At 30.4% G+C, this 17,971-nt stretch overlaps 1 protein-coding gene and 1 long non-coding RNA gene across 3 annotated transcripts; both read right to left on the reverse strand.

The window, feature by feature from the left end:
- Positions 1-287: 287 nt before the first annotated feature.
- LOC111242069 lies at positions 288-2,574 on the reverse strand. The gene is made up of 3 exons (XR_002668686.1): positions 2,387-2,574; positions 2,169-2,238; positions 288-521 (listed from the first exon to the last, which is right to left on the reverse strand). It is a non-coding gene; the product is annotated as an uncharacterized LOC111242069 (long non-coding RNA).
- Positions 2,575-3,155: 581 nt separating this feature from the next.
- LOC106769103 lies at positions 3,156-9,483 on the reverse strand. 2 transcript variants are annotated; one of them, XM_014654582.2, is made up of 10 exons: positions 9,317-9,483; positions 8,590-9,202; positions 7,945-8,175; positions 7,524-7,737; positions 7,258-7,367; positions 6,980-7,179; positions 6,504-6,607; positions 4,351-4,538; positions 4,047-4,246; positions 3,156-3,633 (listed from the first exon to the last, which is right to left on the reverse strand). In XM_014654582.2, the coding sequence occupies exons 2-10, from the start codon at positions 8,813-8,815 to the stop codon at positions 3,421-3,423; spliced, it is 1,686 nt and encodes a 561-aa protein (XP_014510068.1). In that variant the 5' UTR covers positions 8,816-9,202; positions 9,317-9,483; the 3' UTR covers positions 3,156-3,420. The 2 variants fall into 2 exon arrangements, with proteins under 2 accessions (XP_014510068.1, XP_014510069.1); XM_014654583.2 differs by lacking the exon at positions 9,317-9,483 and having other exon boundaries at positions 8,590-9,269.
- Between the last annotated feature and the right edge of the window lie 8,488 nt (positions 9,484-17,971).

Genomic DNA, 17,971 nt, shown 5'->3' on the forward strand with positions numbered 1-17,971 from the left:
AATGGTATAACATACCATTTAGACTCGACTTTCCATAAGAAAGGCATGACAAAACACAACCCGCAAGTTATCCTAGGAACCATGGTTTGTTCATGNTAAGAGAATAAAACGATTAGTCTTATTCAAAGAAATTAGAATAAGTGCTTCCGTACATTTAAGAGCGCACAAGCACAAGCAAGGTATGCACACAACCTACAGGTTCTCTAAGGATAAAAACTGCTCTGATACCACAAATGTAACATCCCAAAAATATATGTATAAATCATATTGAGTGGAATGCATCATATTTAATAAAGTAAAGCAGTCAAGAGTAGAGTCAGATGAAGTATATATAATACAATCATCCAAAATGGAATGTAAAAGCTCTACATATGGTCATAGAGTCTTTCAAAAAGAAGAAAAGGAAAGAAGACCAAGTTATATACAATAGATAATAACTAAACTATACTACTCTGCAGCATCTGCAGTATCTGGAACGTCTGGGACATCTAGAATCTGCTCNAGAGGGGCCTCTCCTGCCTCTGCTCACATCCATTATGGATGATCATTGCAAGAGAAAACAAGCACATACAAAACAGGCAGCAAACAAAGCAAGGGTAAGCTAGATTTCAAAAGGAAACAGGTTAACAAGGAGATTATCAAACTAAAAGAGGCATACTAGAATTACAAGCATAGAAGAACAGTTTAATTAAGTTATGAGTTGTGGTTTTATTAAGTGGTGTTAGACTTAGACTCGTCCGGACCCGGAATGAATATCGAGCTATGGCGGGTTATGCACTTGTGGTGGCCTCTACTGCTTTGCAAAGCCATTGCCAATGGGTTTCACCCTACCACACACAAGGTTATCCGTTATCACTCACCTTGGCCCATATACAATGGAGACAACCAAGACTAGGACCCCTAATGCTCTTCACCACATGAACTACTCTTCTCTAAGTGAGATTGAATAGTCATTAGAGCTTTAAGGGCAACCCCCAAGACTGAGCTACCTATATTCATTCTAGAAACTCAACTCAAATCTCACCTAGAGATAACACTTGAATCATTGAATCAACTTATATACATATACCATCTCTTCTTTACTGATTTTAAGTTATTAACCATTCACAGTTCATCATATCATACTAATTAAAGTCATATAAGGTAAATCAAAAATCATACATGGATCAGCACACAAGAAAAAGAAAAGNAAGCACAATTATCTTTATAATCTTTAATTTCCAATACTTAAGTAATTCAAATGGCTTGGAGACCCTCACCAATGGATCCGGAAGGGTCAAAAACCCCCAGAACGACCTAAAGAACGTCCAGAAATGATACCCGGAACCCCTAAAACCACTCAAAATTGTCCTGGATGCTTTCCTGACAACAATAATCGATTATCACATATGATAATCGATTATTTACGTATGATAATCGATTATTACATGTGATAATCGATTATTTACGAGAACTTTGAAGAAAATATGATGTTCTGACTAAAATAATCGATTATCAAGTGAGATAATCGATTATTCTTATCAGTATTTGACAGCAACCTTATTTTTCTGGTTTTTAGTACATCTAAGACACTTTAATGAGTTTCTAACACTCCCAACTTGATCTATGTGATTAATTAGACTTGCCTAACTGGTTNTAAGCGTTCTTAATCCCTTAATTTAGTGTTTATGCATCAATTTATGATTTAATACTTCAATTTCATTAACTTAGAGACTCAAATTCTAAATTACCACTTGGAAACTGTTTCTGGTCATTTTGGTGCTCCTAATGAGTCACAATTAACTATCCTAAGTTGTACTAAGTACCTATTTCAGAGCTGNACCACTATTTCAAAAATTCCCTACCCAAGTTCCTTAATTTGACTTAAAAGCTGAAAAATTAACTTAGCCATACACTGAAAAATTCTGCAGAATCTGGATTCTCATCCTAAAACAATAAAACTTGCAACATGAACCTAATCATACAATTCAGAAATGATCTACTATCAGCTCACATCAAACACAGGCTAATACTATTATTTTTACTTCACATTTTCATTGTTTCAAGCAAGAACCATACAATTTCATATGAATTTCACACATGCATTTCAGCTACCACTATCACAAATAACAATCTCATTCATGATAACAATAAAACACATAACAGAAATGAAATCCAGCTTCCCTTACCTCTACACGCACAATCAAGTTCATAGGAAAGATCAGTTAGCCCCTTGCATCGTGAGAAACTTGGAAATACCTAAAATTCATCAATTGATGATAGAGAACAGTTTCTTAGAACCTAAATTTGAGTGAGGATTGAGGGAAAACACAGGGAAACTACATGCAACAGATCCCATTGCATGATTGTAGCTTCCAAACTTACAGAGAAGGAGAAAATGACTTACCGGCAAAAGAATTGGAAAATTGATCGGATGGAAACAGAGCTTTCTACTACGTGATCGTTAGGGCATTACCAAAACTGGAATTCTCTGGTTCAGTGAGGAGTGGATTTAGAGAGAAGGCAGAGCTTATAGGAGTTTAGCTTATAGAGAAAGGATGTTTTATAAGAATGAACTAGAATTTGTATTAAAAGCTTTTATTTATTTTTAAGAAAATAAAAATAAGAAAGTCAGGTTCTTACATCATACATTACACATTGACAATTATATGTAATACTCTTTAAATAGAAAACAAAACAAAGATTAAAGATTCTCATCATGCATTATGATAAAAACATCAACAAAAATTAAAGATTCTCATTTTGAATTATGATAAAAACATCAACAAAGATTAAAGATTCTCATTTTGAATTATGATAGAAAAAAAATAGAAAAAAAACATCACACATTGCATAATAAATAAGAGGTATATAACAACTATTGAATTTCAAATTTGGAAAATTAAAATGCAGATATTTTGAACTTATTATCATAAAGTTATTGTGGTGAACATCATAAAATGGTAAGTTGTTATATTTGTAAAATTTTCTTTATCTCAATTCTTTAAATATTGAAATTCATATTTTTTTAAATAATTATCATTTCTATATCATGAAATTTTTATATTATGATAAAGTCATTATAGTGAACTACATGATATGTTGAGATCTGATTTAGTCTCCAGATTTTTATATTTTCTTTCCTTTTTCATTAAAAGAATATGTAATGCAAAAGATAGCAGAATAGCAAAGGATGTTACCACATGAGGAATTCAGTGGCAACCCATAGTATAATTATTGAAAATTTTACTATATATACAGTAAAAAATTAACAAAAATGGAGATTTGCGGATAGTATAAAGAATGAGAGCATCTATGTGGAAACAATACAACACTCATCTGGCACATTTTTTCCTCCACTACTGCAATGAATGACATTTTCAAAGTGGAATTTAAAAATAAAATAATAATAATGATGATCTAATCACCCAAACAAAACTGTTAACTCGGTTCCATCTCTCTACCTCCGGCTGCAACTTTGCGGTGGCGCCGCTGACCAGCTTTCCGATCTTTTCCACGCCTTCCAGGACCTCTTTTAATGGGTGAGTTTGCACCCTGCACAAGCAATGGAGTAGGAGGAGATGGTGGAGGAGGTGAACTGTGACCAAATGTATCTGGTGGAGCCAGGCGCAGCAATAGATCTCTGTGGTATTTCTGCAAAAGGGTGGTTTCATACACTTTCATAACACAACTAAAATTTTTGAAGTAAAACAAACGTTACTATTACAAAAATTAATGATGGAATAGATCAGATCCACCCCAAGTAATGTAATAAATGAGTCAAGTACTTCTTTTCCTATCTAGATGTGAAAACATTAAAAGAAACAAAGAAAAACAATGAAACAGAAATAAAAGGAGTTTGATGAATTTGCTTTCTGAAGGTTGAGCACATGCATGTGCACATATTAATTGCATTCACTAAATATTTTAACTGTTCAGAGTCATGCACATGCATGTGTTCATCTTTATTGCATTACTAAATGTTTGTCTGATCAGAATCAGTATGTACCTACTGGAAATCAATGCAATAGAAAGATAGTGAAATCTTAGCAAGATATAAAAATTACCTGAACTACAAAGTTGCGTCGTTCACAATCCAGAAACATGTGAAAATGAAAATCTACCCTCGACAAAATTTTGTCCCTTACTGTTGAGAAACTAAGCTGGTCTCTTGAAGTAAATCGGTCAACTTCATTGAACCAAAGACAAGTAAAGAGGTTGCTTATAGGAACATGTTCTCGTACTATCACACATCCTTCCGGAACATCTGCAACTCAGACATGATGTTTGGAGTTCGAAAAAAGTTTATAAGAAAAAAAAAATGAAGTGCATCTCATTCCAGATAAATTTAGGAAAGCCAATTTAACATACCACTTATAAGAGGAAGCTTGGCCTCTGTATACGGGGTCAATCCCTCTCTCTTGTAAAACTCTATCTGAAAGTCAATGGAGGCATTTTCATATTTTCCAGCAGCTTTATTTGCCTCAGCCTCAACGAATACATCAAAACGTCTATAATGCTTTGATATCGCAAAAGTAGCATTATTTCTCCACAAAAACCTAAACAAGGGTAAAGGAAGGGTGGTTTAGGTGTCAAAACACGTATGATGGAAAAGGAAAACCTAAATATAGGTTGTAAAAAGTCAGAAAGAACACAAGCATGAAATATGACCCCAAATTAATTGCATTTTGGTCAACAACACTCCACATTAACGTACTTATAAATCCAGTAAAAACTCAAGCTTGATTTTCATAAAACAAATACTGCATATATCAGTTCATCCAGAAACATATTATAACACCTCGGTTAGCAACTCAATGGAATCTAAAATCGAGCATGAAGCTGAGGTAAGAAAACTATCAAACAAAACCAATTGGAAAACCAACAATAATGGGACATAAAATCAACAAAAAAAATAAAATAAAATAAATCACACAAGCTGTTAACATTTCAATCTTTGATCTGTGAATGAGGATTCCTGTAAGCTGAAATTCGCATTTGACAAGATTCAAGTACTTACATACGAGAAATATTAGTGTTACAAGCCAATAAAATATGTCCTAGAAGAAAAACTTCAAAGATAAATACTGATGTTCAAAGCTCCTCTTAACAGAACTTGTTTAAAAGATCTCAAAGAATGGTTTATCCACCATGGCATTTTAGTTCATTATGTTCACAACACAATTTACTCTAAGTTGAATCCAGAGTAGATATCCCCTTCCTCGTATACTGCAGAGACAAATTCAATTTCAAAGATGTTTTCCATACAAGATATCTTATGAGCACTAATGTCAGAAATATCAATTTGAAGAAATATCTATGCCACATGAGAATAATTATCCTAATTTATAAAATGCAGAGGCAGAGATCAAGACTTCTGATCCTATCTTATCTACAGAAAACATGTATTGTTTTTCTAGCCAGTAATCATGGGATTTAGTATAAGCTACCGTACCTCTGTTGCCCCAAAACAAACAACTTTTGCACTGAGCAATCATGGATCTATTAGCAGGTATGTTGTGCAGACTACGTGAAGAAGGAAAATGGCTCATGTGTAATATCACGCTTCTGTTTTTTTTTTCTATTTATGTTATTCTTAAAGGATTTTGTATTCTCCATTTTTTGGTTCCGAACTACTTTCCAATAAAAAGAAAGGGCACATTCGATTGGTGCATCAGATGCGTATGGGCCAATGATGCTGAAATGTTGAGTCCCAACTGGAATGAATATATTATGTAGGGCTTGTGTTGTAAGGGTATTGAAAGTTACCCAAACAGTCCGTAGTGGATTAACTGAAAGTGCGACTAGAATAGAGTTTAATCTAGTTGATGATTAAGTTAGCCTCAGTTTCCACTGCTATGCTCTGAAAACACTATTATATTATATTATTGGTTAGCAACATACAATAGTAGAAAATCCACAGCTTGAGTATTGGCAACCATTTCAAGGTAGAAAGCTCTAGAGTAAGACCATTCATTTGCTTTCTTTGAAAACTCGAAACTACACTGACGACATCATCTATGGACAATCTGAAGGGACTTTCTGTCTAGATAGATTAAGATGTCAACTTGGGCAGGAAAGAAATCCCCTACTTGGACTTCTAGGATTTTCATGTTAAGCTATAAAATCGAAAAAAGGTATTTATGGAGCAATAAGCACATAATAAGGAGATATATATGAGTTGAACCTTACATCTTGGAGGACAAACCATAATGGACCATGGAGAATGTCCGTATTTGGACTTACAGAGGAATTATGACCACACCAAAACTGTGCATACTGATCAAACTCATATCACCTAGTCTTACAGTGGTCTAGTATGAAAACATGTTATGAGCATTAAAATAGGAGGGGTACATATCTAAAACAGAATTAAACATAACAGAAACCTACATGCTAAATTATTTATAAAACTAACCATAGGACTGAAATGAGAATACTTATCACTTTCACATATAGAATGAATAGGCATAGTGGTATATTATATATTATATACATTATCAAAGAGATTCCCCAGAATATACCTTTCAAGAATTTGATATGGATCCACAACAAGCTCAAGCTTCCCATCAAGCCATATAGAATAGCGAGCATTTGGGACCATTCTATGCAGCAGAAGCTTTGGAATCTGTGGAAAAGGTAATAAAAATTACAGGGTAATGAAAGTATTACTTTAGGAACGAGAAACATAAATGCCTACGCAAAATTTTGATTTTATTCAATTCATACACAGGATCTAGCCTGTACTAGGAGGTCTAATGATCTAAGCACTTTACCCTCCCCTTTGTGTGTATGCAAATAAGTATGGCAGTATTAAGCCTCAGAAGGTAGATTAACCAGAGATGAAGCCACATCCAAACAATGCTACTTTCCCACAGCAATGACCAGATCATACTGAACCAAAGCTATTTAACAAATATTTCAGTAACAATGATGGCTAACAACCCATGTGCTAATTTCTATTTCAGCCATGATGGTATCAGTCAAATGTAATTCTGACCTTTCCTGTCCGTCTTGCATCTGCGTAAGGAAGATTCCTAGCAACAATAATTCTCCATAAACCAATCTTCTTGCTGCTTCCCAGCTTGCCAGAACTGCTCAGATATTTTTCTGTTTCTTCATCTACGAACATAAGGAAGCACACAGTCTTCCTTGAATAGTCACTTATATTTTTTGGCTCATTTATCTCGTCAAAGTTTCCTGAACAATAAATTTGACTTAAAATCAATAAAAAGCTAATAAACAAATTAATAAATTCCGAAATCACGTAGTACAGACCAAATATGGCTGACGCAACAACCACTCCATTACACTGCTCCATTTCAAAAAGGTCAGCTTCATCAATGTCAAATCCTGTTTTGCGGCCAGGTTTAATTCCTCTTAAAAATCTGAGCATTCATCATTGAAGATAGAAAACGGATTCAAGTCAGTTAAAAGGAACAATAATGCTTTATTACTAGCACAGAAAACTATAACCACAAAAGAGCACTCCTTGGTATAGATGTAACTTATAAGGGAAAAATTCAACAAAAAGTAATACATACCCACAGTGCACACTCATGGACTCTCGTATATCAAAAGAATCATTTCTCTGCTTCAAAGTAGGATATCCACCAAATTCTGAACCACCAAACTCTCGATCTCTACTTAAATTTTCCTCATAGACATATGTTAAATTCCTAAGGACCGGTGAAGGTGAGGGCAATTTTGGCACCAGTTCAATGGCTTCTTCCACAGGAAGGTAACACACCGGGCAAGCTAAAAAATAAACAAGTCCGGATATTCAGGAGAAATAACATACATGTTAGCAGCCTGCAACATATCCCAGGCCCTCCATACAGACATGAATCACAAATTTTTCGAAGAACTAAATTATCTATACAGGGATGCTGGGAAGAACTATTAAATTATTAAGTGTCAAATAGTGTGGAAAATATTTTAGGCAGCAAAATTACAGGAACTTACGACGTGGCCCAGTACGCTTTTTATCAGCAGGCGGGGGAGGAAGTGTAAAGCTATTACAAGGATGCCCTGGAGGAAGATTGTAGCCCAAAAAATAGCCAGGGGGTGGAGAGCTCAATTTTGTAGTTAAGTCCATTGCATTTTTCCTAGAGATCTCAGATTTAGAATCACTTGCAGACATGCTTTCATTATCACTAATGCTTGGTACTGTGTTTCCTTCCTGAGAATCTTCACCTGAAAGCAAGCCACAGGACCAGCATCATACTATGTTCTAAATAAAAACGACATACCAAATCAAAACTCACGGCATATTCTAGTAAACCCAGTTGAGCCAAACGAAAGAACTAGATAACAATGGCATATCACCACACAAAACATGAGCGATAAAATTGAATCCCACTCCCCACAAGGTATCCGCCCAGGCAATTCTGTTCAAGATAATATCAGATAATAAATGTGCACATCTTTCTCAGCAGGTTGTCGAACTAAACTTTGTTGCATTGCTGTGGAAACTATTACCTTCTAGTAGACCCAACAACTAGGTGCTTAAATTGTAATAAACACTTAATGCAATCACATAATTACAATTTAACACAGCAATTATAAATAAATAAAGAAATGAAAGGAAAAAGGAGACAGTGAGAGAACCTTTTCCAACATACAAAACCCAGATGAAAACTGCAGCAGAGATGAGACAGAGGAAGAGCATTCCGACCTTCTTGCGACCAGCGAACTTGCAGATCCAAAGGAACAACCTCTCCTTCTCCTTCTCCTTGAGCATCTTTGTTGCCTTTCGCGCAGAGCCGTTCTGTACCTGTTTATCCAAAGACCCATAACTTCCAGAACGAATTCCAATACCCAATGGAGCAGACATTTATGCCCCACTCATTCCTCGCCCTTCTCTTTCTCTCCACCCAGATCACGCATTCATCCACGCAACAAAATCCAACGCCACCAATTCCCAATGCACTCTCACCAATCCAACTCTCACTTCCAACTCAACAATGGGAAAAAAAACAAATAAACAACAACAATCGCAATAAAACAAAGTTGATTTCCCTTTGTGGTTATTCAAGATCCCGAATTAACACAAAGAACAGAACCAAATGAAACTCGAGCCTCCTGAAAAATCAACTGAAATACGTTCATGTTACACTAAAAAATTCTCCAAAAATGAGGACGAATCTAGGGTTTCTGATTGGCCCTGTAGGGTTTTCCGAAATCCGACACTAGGAAGAAAACCGGGATCGCAATATTCAAACTGTAAAAAAAAAAGAAAAAAAAATTGTTTATTTTTCCGCTGATCCGAAAGTGAGGAAGATGATCTCAGAAGATAAAAATTTCATTGAATATTATTTATAAGAGGGAAAATTACCTTATTGGGGATTAAACTTTTTATGAAAATAGAAACCTGAAAATTTGTGAACTCTTATAGCTGGTCTGCACAACATTTGCCTCTTTCAGACACTCGTGCCTCACTAATTATGACGTGGAATTGAAAAATTGCACTCTCCCTCCTCATATTTTGACATCTGCTAACTTTCATCAATTATTGTCGTTAAATCAACGGTGCCATTATTCTTAATTATCATCTTAACTCAACGCTGTTACAGTTTTCATTAACTAAAAAAAAGAACATCTGAAATCTCGCTTTAATAATATTTTTTTAATTTGTTTGTCGGTATTCCATCTGTCCAATTTGTGGACAACCATGATGCTCTGCCTCTCCCTATTAACGTGGTGACTGATCAACTCATTGTTGTTAGATACTTTAAATTGTGTTCATACAGTGTTTTAAGAAATATTTTTCATAGCTTTTGATCCTAACAGAGGTTTCTTTCAATTACATCGCTTTCTTCATCACTGCATCTGATTATTTTATCACCATTGTAGATATGTTTGAACACCTTCACAATAGGCATGATAGAGACAATTTTTGAAAGTATGAAGAAATCTAACTTGTTCATAAATGGGTGATGAAATAATTGTTCTTTCAATGGTTGGAGAAGGTTAAAAAATAATATTTTAATTAATAATTTTAGGAGATGCTAAATATATTGTGATTGTGAGCACAAAATATCAGGATTGAGTAATTTGTTAGCATTAAAATGAAATGGAAAAAGTGATTTGTTTTTTCCAATTTTCAGATATTTCCTCTTAGGGTTTGGTTTCTTTCAAAGTTGTAGGATGTAAAATGATTAGGTTGTACTTTTTGAAATAAGGGTCTGTCTTGAAAATCTATGATCCAAAAGGTTGGTTGAAGTTAGTGCATCATCTTTTGTTTCCTTTTGTGTGCAAGTTGCATCATATTTATCTGTTTCTCAACATTCGCATTATCATTGTTGAAACGTATTCTTCATTGTATTTTGCTTCCTTAACCAGATTTTGTTCCATTTTTCCTTCTTTTCTCTCAATTAAGAGTTTGAACGCAATTAACAATAATCAATAAATAAATAAAAATACATGTGTGTATGAAAATGTTGACTCTTAAGAACTCTCAAATTTCTAATAATTTCTGGTGAAATTAAGAAAAAGATAAGTGCAAAACTTCAATAAAAATACAATTTTTTGTTATTTTTGTTCGGGATAAGATCGAGATGATATTATTTCTGGTCATTGACATCATCTCTAATTAAGAATATCATTAAGATAATCACATTTTAATATTTGGATTAAGACAACTTAAATACTCTAAGACTAAGTCTAGTCTATTCAGCATAAGCTCATTAAGACAAAAGTCCTTAAAACAAGTATAAATTGGGAGCACTGCAAAGTCAGAAGGTCTGGTAGGAACGTCTTAATCTTTTTCAAGAACACTTTTAATTACAGCTAAATGTTTATTTTATAAGTTTTTAAAACTATTTAAGAATTTTATTGTTAAAATAAACAAATTCAGTCCTATTCTTAACTTTTGTGTTTTCTTAAAATCAATAAATTATCATTTATGTGTTCGAAGTATATTAAGTTGAATCAAATATTCTTTTTCTCAAACTCAGACATATCATAATATCTCACTTTAAACTTTCAAAGTTTATATTGTGTCTTAAAATATGTACTTTTTTAATCATGGAAATACAATATTTGTTAGTTTTAAATAGAAAAAAAGTGATGATATGATTAATTCTTATATTATGTTTCCATACATTTAATAAATTTGTATCAAGAATGCATGATTTATCGGGGAAGATTATATAAAACCATTATATTTGAAATACACATTAAATATATTAAAACTTGTATAAAAATTTAATGTTTTAAAACTTAATATAATCATTTTTATTACTAGGAAATATTGTTTTATTCTTTAAATATAGTCTTTCTAAAGTTTCTTCACCTAAGTCAGAAAAAAAAATACTTATTTTTTTAAGGTACTACTTTTAAGTGAGTTGGTTTCATGCTTTTTTGTATATTTATATGTATTATTATATATATTTTTACTATTTTTACAACTAGTTTTTTTTTCTCAATATTAATTAAATCAATAGTACACTTAAATAAATTATATCATATTCAAAAATCTTAAGAGATCAACAATCAAAAGAAAAGGAAGAGAGTACTTAAGAGCCAAACGTATTTACTGACTTTTTCTATTTTGAAATTGAACTATTCATTTTAACACGAAAACTCATGTAGTTTAATCGTCAATTCTTCGTACTTACTAATTTTTAATCATATTTTATCATAATTAAGCATATTTATGTCAAGTTGTCATCAATCTAACCCAATGGTGAGGCAATAAAATTATAAATACTTCAATAGATTTGGACCGCGTTGACTCAGCACAACATTATTGACATTCAATTCACCATTCAAAATTGCATTAAAAAACATAAAAACATAAGTTTATGGAATGTTTTGTTTAGACGAAAGTTTATGGAACGTTGATTCATTAACTAATGCAACACAAAATGACGTAAGGATAAAGTAATTTTTACGTGCGTATTATTGCAAACGCCACTCCTATCACCCTTCAAATAACTTAATTGCATATTATATTATATAATAGTACATATATAAGTTAATGTGTATAATCTACGTACTCCCAAATAGAGTATACATATACGAAATCCGTCCAAAATTAATTTCATTACATGTAATGTGATATATGTATGTAACATGCATAATGAAATATAAAATCATATAAAAGACAAAAGAGTAAATTAAAAAAAATAAAAATACATTCATTTAGATAAGCAATAGAACAAAATTCTAGCAAATCCATTCCAACGTACTAAAACCAACGCATGCACTCAAGATTAAATGTATACAAGTCAACCAACCCAATCCATTTATAAATACATCTACAAGTGGGTATAATTAAAATTCGACAAGATAGTAACAATAACAAAAGAAAAGTATGAAGATTGTAAAACTATATAGACTAATACTTAAGTCAACACAAGACTAATGTACAAATAAATCACAAATCAATATAAGTTATAATTACGTCTAAAGTTTGTGCGTGCAAAAATTTTCTCTTCGTTTAACTTCATTTTGTAATTTATATAATTTAGATTTGAAGCGTAAAGATTTATAGGATGACAAAAATTATTTGTATATGTGAATATTCTTATATAAGATCTAGTATAGATAGTAAGTGAATGTTTTAAACGGATATCCGTAAATAATGAATAATTTAATACATGTTTATAAACATGTAGATATAGACATCATACATTTTTCACAAAAAATTAAAATTAAAAATTTACTTTATATTTTATTATGTTAGATTTAATTAAAACTAAATTTCAATTTATATTTTGTTAAGCTAAATTTAACTATAATTCAAATTTAATTTTGCATTATATCTTTTTTTTTAATTTTTTTAAATTTTATTTTAAAACTTTATAAATAATCTTATTTTAGATATCTTTGGATATTAACAAGTAAGTAACAAATAATCAATCATATTTTCCATTTCAAATAAGAAAATGAATAGATATTATTTGTGTGCGACTTAACTCATTTTCGTCCCTAAAAATATATGTTAACTATGAATGTCTTTAAATATATTTCTAACTTTGAAGAAAAATATTCATAGTAATTAGATAAGTGGAGTTTTAAAGTAGATATAAGGATAGGAATAATAAAAATTGATATTTACATTTTTCCCTTATTTCTGTCATTATATTTGTCTTCCATTTAAAATGCTAAATGCTAAATCATCACTAATTTGGTGGATAATTTAAAAACTTATTTTCACTCTTATTATCTATAATCTTTAATGTCGTGTTGTATAAAATTTTATTCTTTTGCTATTTTTTTTAATTGTTAAAACTCGTTCAATATTATCAAGTCACTTATCTTTAAATTATGTTTTCTCTTATCGTTAATTATACATATATTCTTTTATGCATATTACCTAATTTACCTTTTTGTTTATTAGGTATATCAATAAACTTATCTTTCTTTTAGTTTGGTTATTAGTTTTTGTTGTATTATTTTTTTCATTCTTTCTAAACCGTTTAACTTGTTATATATAGCCAAACTCACTCTAATATATTTTCTATCTCAGTATTTTTTTAAAAAATATAATAAATGTTGTAATTATAATCATGTGTAATTTTATATTATTTTCTATAATCACCTTATATAAATACATTGTTATTTGATATTTTATTTTAATATTTATAAAAACATTTGTTTATATATATCACGTCAAAGAAAATAAATTGTGGGTCATTTTAATATTCAATCTTCAATAATATTATGTTTCTTTTGTTATAAAAAATAATTAAATGAATATTTAAGACAATATATGGGTGGGTGTACGTCTGCATAAGAAGAACATCTAAAACACAAATGAATATAAATTTTTAAGGTTAAATATGTTTTTAGTCCCTATATATTAGGAAGATTTTGGTTTTAGTCCCTTTTTCAAATTAAGGTATAATTTAGTCTTTCAACTTTAGAAAACTCTGGTTTTAGTCCTTTTTATCAATTTTTTTTTAACTTTTGTTTCAAACATGTTTCATTATAGCATTTGGATTGTTTACACTGTTTGACACATTTTTGCTTCAATGTTAACTGAGAAAGGCATTTGAAACAACAAATAAAGTTAAAAAAAAATTGATAAAAAGGACTAAAACCAGAGTTTTCTAAAGTTGAAAGACTAAATTATATCTTAATTTGAAAGAGGAACTAAAACCAAAATCGCCCAAAAGTATAAGGATTAAAAACATATTTAACCCAATTTTTATTTGAGAGGATGATGACAATTAAACCTAGACAATTTAGGTGATCCTTATTAAAGAAATAAAAGTTTGATTATTTATTTTACTTTTTTTATTTATGCAAAGTAATTAAGGGTGTTTTGATAACAATATATATATTCCATATAGAGGAGAGTGGGATATGATGAGATAAGGTGATGAATGAAGAAATTATTTATTGATAATTGTAACTACGAGTACCTAACTTTAATGAGCAGTTATGAGCTAATAAGGGTTGGTGATTCAATATTTAGCCAATAAAGCATGTTTTTAGAGTCAACAAACTTCATATAGGGGATACGTCTTTGTTGTTTTTTGGTGCATGTTGCCAAGTAAATTAGATAGGTTACTTCAATCCAACCAATAATTAATCTCTATCCTAAGCCTATTAATATTATTCATCCATACTTAGAGATCAAACAAAAAGGAAACATATCTCTAAATAAAATCTACATATATTTCAGAGTAATACTTTTACATGTATTTTAATTATTAGTTGACGGAAGTATAAGCATTATTATAATGTTTGTAATTACATATAAATATGTATATATATAAATCTATTAATAAAATACTTTTATATAAACTTATATTATAATAGATAATTTCATTTAAAGTTAAAAAGAAATAGAAATATTTAAGAATATTGAATAATTTGTAAGTATTTCACAAAAAATGAAATAAAATTTCTAAATGAGATGAATATAGAATTATCGTTATTTGTGTTTGCGACCTTGTTATTACTATATTATATATATATATATATATATATATATATATATATATATATANTATATATATATATATATATATATATATATATATATATATATATATATATATATATATATATATATATGGGTTTGTTAACACGGGTATGCCTGTTTTCAGTTGGTACGTTTTAACAATGTGTACTAGTAGACAAAAATACCCTCATTTGTCATGGACTATAAGTTTTAAGATTAAGGATATTTAAATAATTTTCATTCTCAAAACTATAAAAAAAAAAAAAAACCCAAACCCTTACTCACCTCCCTCATTCCTCTCAACCTTTTCTCTCTCATCTCTCTCACTCCAACATTTTCTCTATCATCCCTACTGTTGCCCCAATTGAAAAAAAAAATCAGAAACTCTTTGTCATCAGAGATATTTTCTCTCTCATCTCAACATTTTCTCTGCCATCACTCCAACATTTTTTCTCTCATCTCAACCCAATTGAAGATGGTGGTGGTAATTTGAATCAGAGATATTTTTTAAAAATTGAAAAAGTTTACTCTTTTATAATCATTTTATATTTATTAATATGTGTAAAATGAATATAAACTTTGTCACTTTATGTTACTCTTTCCAAATCTCAAAGGTAAAAAATGATTTTACTGTTTTTTATCTTGCACAGTGGTTAAAGTTTATTCTAAACGTATGTAGAAGTTGATTCAGTGATAAAAAAGGGACATAAGGAAATTAAAGAAATAGGTATAGAAGAGCTCCCTAGGAGTACAATTCTTTCAATTCTAGGTTTTAATCTTACATCATGTATCCCAGAGAGGAAAAAGAAACACTTTGTGTAAAGGGAAAAGGACAAGAGAGTCTTGTTCTTTAAAAATATAATGAAATATGGTGTAGATGTGTAAATAATGTATGAAAATTTAATTGATTTATGAAGGTTTTATTTACATGATTTAATTTAATAATAAGAAGGGAAAATATATAACACATCCTCCAAATGAACGAACAGAGCAAGAGCAACAAATTACGAGGTCACAGATTGCTGTGTGTGGTTGAGGGAGAGTATGGAGACAAGGGAAAAACAAATTGGATAAGTGAAGAAGGTGGATTAGGGTTAGGCAAGGGTTTCTGATTTTTTTTTTTTCAATTGGGGCGACACTAGGGATGACAGAGAAAATGTTGGAGCGAGAGAGATGAAAGAGAAAGGGTTGAGAGGGATGAGGGAGGTGAGTAAGGGTTTGGGGGTTTNTNTTTTTTTTTTTTTTTTTTAGTTTTGAGAATGAAAATTATTTAAATATCCTTAACCTTAAAACTTAGAATCCATAACAAATGAGAGTATTTTTGTCTACTATAATCCGGTACACATTGTTAAAACGTACCAACTGAAAAACAGGCGTGCACGTATTAACAAACCCCATATATATATATATATATATATATATATATATATATATATATATATATATTTCTTTCAGTATTAATATTTGGTGTAATAATTTTTCTTTTTATTGATTAGAATGTGTCGTAAATTATGTTAAAGTTATATGTTTTAAGAGTGAGAGTGACTGATCATCCAAAAAGAACACTTAAAAGCATATTACTTCTTATCCTCTTCCAAACAAAAATGTATCCTAGTGGATTTTAGATTAATATGTTAAAAGTATTTTTTTTTATTGAGTGTCTCCAAACCTTACATGTATTATTTTCTTTATATTTTTTATTTTTCAAAAAGAAAAATACACACATACACATGTATTCTCAAGTTACTTCTTCTATAGATAGGAGTGACAATGCAAGTTAGGTAAGCTCGTACATGGTCTATCCTATATAAAATGTGTGAGTTGAAAATACTGGTTTGTCTTACATTGAAATTAGCTTATGGATCAATTCGTATATTTAACTTGAATTTTTTTTCTCAATTAATGAAAAATTTCATACTTTACTAAATTTCTTTTTCTCACTTGTATGTAGTTGTTGAACAATTTTTTTAAATTTCATACCTAATTTAGCAGTTTTAGCAAAATAAAATTGTTGAAACTTATATTCTTATCAAATTTAATAGTCACGCATGAAGTGATTGAGACTGCTATGAGAGTGTGTTGTTGTAAGACAAGAAGAGATGATGAATGAGATGCTCTATGTTGTGCATGGCAAGAGAGAAAGAAGAATGCAAAAGAAGAACCAGAAAGACATAATAGAGAATGAGTGAATGAACTACATTATAGAAGAAAAATAATTAGAATTTTGAATTTTTTTTATGGACCAACAGGCCAGCCTTGTAGGATCATGGGTTTCAAGTTATATATATCAACAAACCACAACCTAAGTCGCGCTTTTCACTGCAAGCTTATGGACTGGTTCGTCCTAGATTACCACTCCTATCTATAGATATATTGGAGAGTCATTTCAATTATACTCATATATGCTTATTTTATGATTAATATATGATTCTAGGCTTGTGATTTGAATTTGTCTACTTTGAATGCTAAAATATTTTGTGTATCAATTATTCTATGATATAGGTTAAATTATAATCAAATGATAATACTTGAATTAATGTATTTTTAAATAGAAAAAAATTCACCTTTATTGTGTAAAATTTTGACCTAACAAATGGGGAATCTAACAATAATCATTATAAGATACTTTAATTGTCTTATAGGTAAAATAAGTTAAGTTACAGTGAAATCATAATGTGTTACAAGTTTTTAACTAATGATTAAAGCTTAATTCAATATAAAGATCTTACATTTCAATATATTTATTGAAATGTTACTTTACATGTTCTAACGAGTTACTAAACAATAAGGTAAGGTTAACTTCTACTTTACTAATATTCTTTATAAAATGTTGGTGTAACATAAAGAAAAATGGTGAGTTAGTGTAATTTTTTTAAATATAGTTATTAAATAAAGCAATTGTGCATTATAGGATTTTAAAAATACTAAAGTGTTATGTACTAATTTAAGATTTATTTGTTTACCCACCCAAGTTTAAAATACAGGCTTACACTTTCCTCCAAAATATTTTCATTCATCAAGGATAATTTTATTAGTTTATTACCAACGCCAAGAGGAACAATAACTATTGGC

The sequence above is a fragment of the Vigna radiata genome, chromosome 7 (assembly GCF_000741045.1).
Source record: "Vigna radiata var. radiata cultivar VC1973A chromosome 7, Vradiata_ver6, whole genome shotgun sequence".
Lineage (NCBI taxonomy): Eukaryota > Viridiplantae > Streptophyta > Magnoliopsida > Fabales > Fabaceae > Vigna > Vigna radiata.

Coding starts and splice junctions, on each gene's coding strand:
- LOC106769103 (XM_014654582.2), bottom strand. CDS start 8,815: ATGTCTGCTCCATTGGGTATTGGAATTCGTTCTGGAAGTTATGGGTCT. Junction 8,176..8,589: donor GGTTTTGTATGTTGGAAAAG/GTTCTCTCACTG, acceptor GCTTGCTTTCAG/GTGAAGATTCTCAGGAAGGA. Junction 7,180..7,257: donor TGTTGCGTCAGCCATATTTG/GTCTGTACTACG, acceptor TTTATTGTTCAG/GAAACTTTGACGAGATAAAT.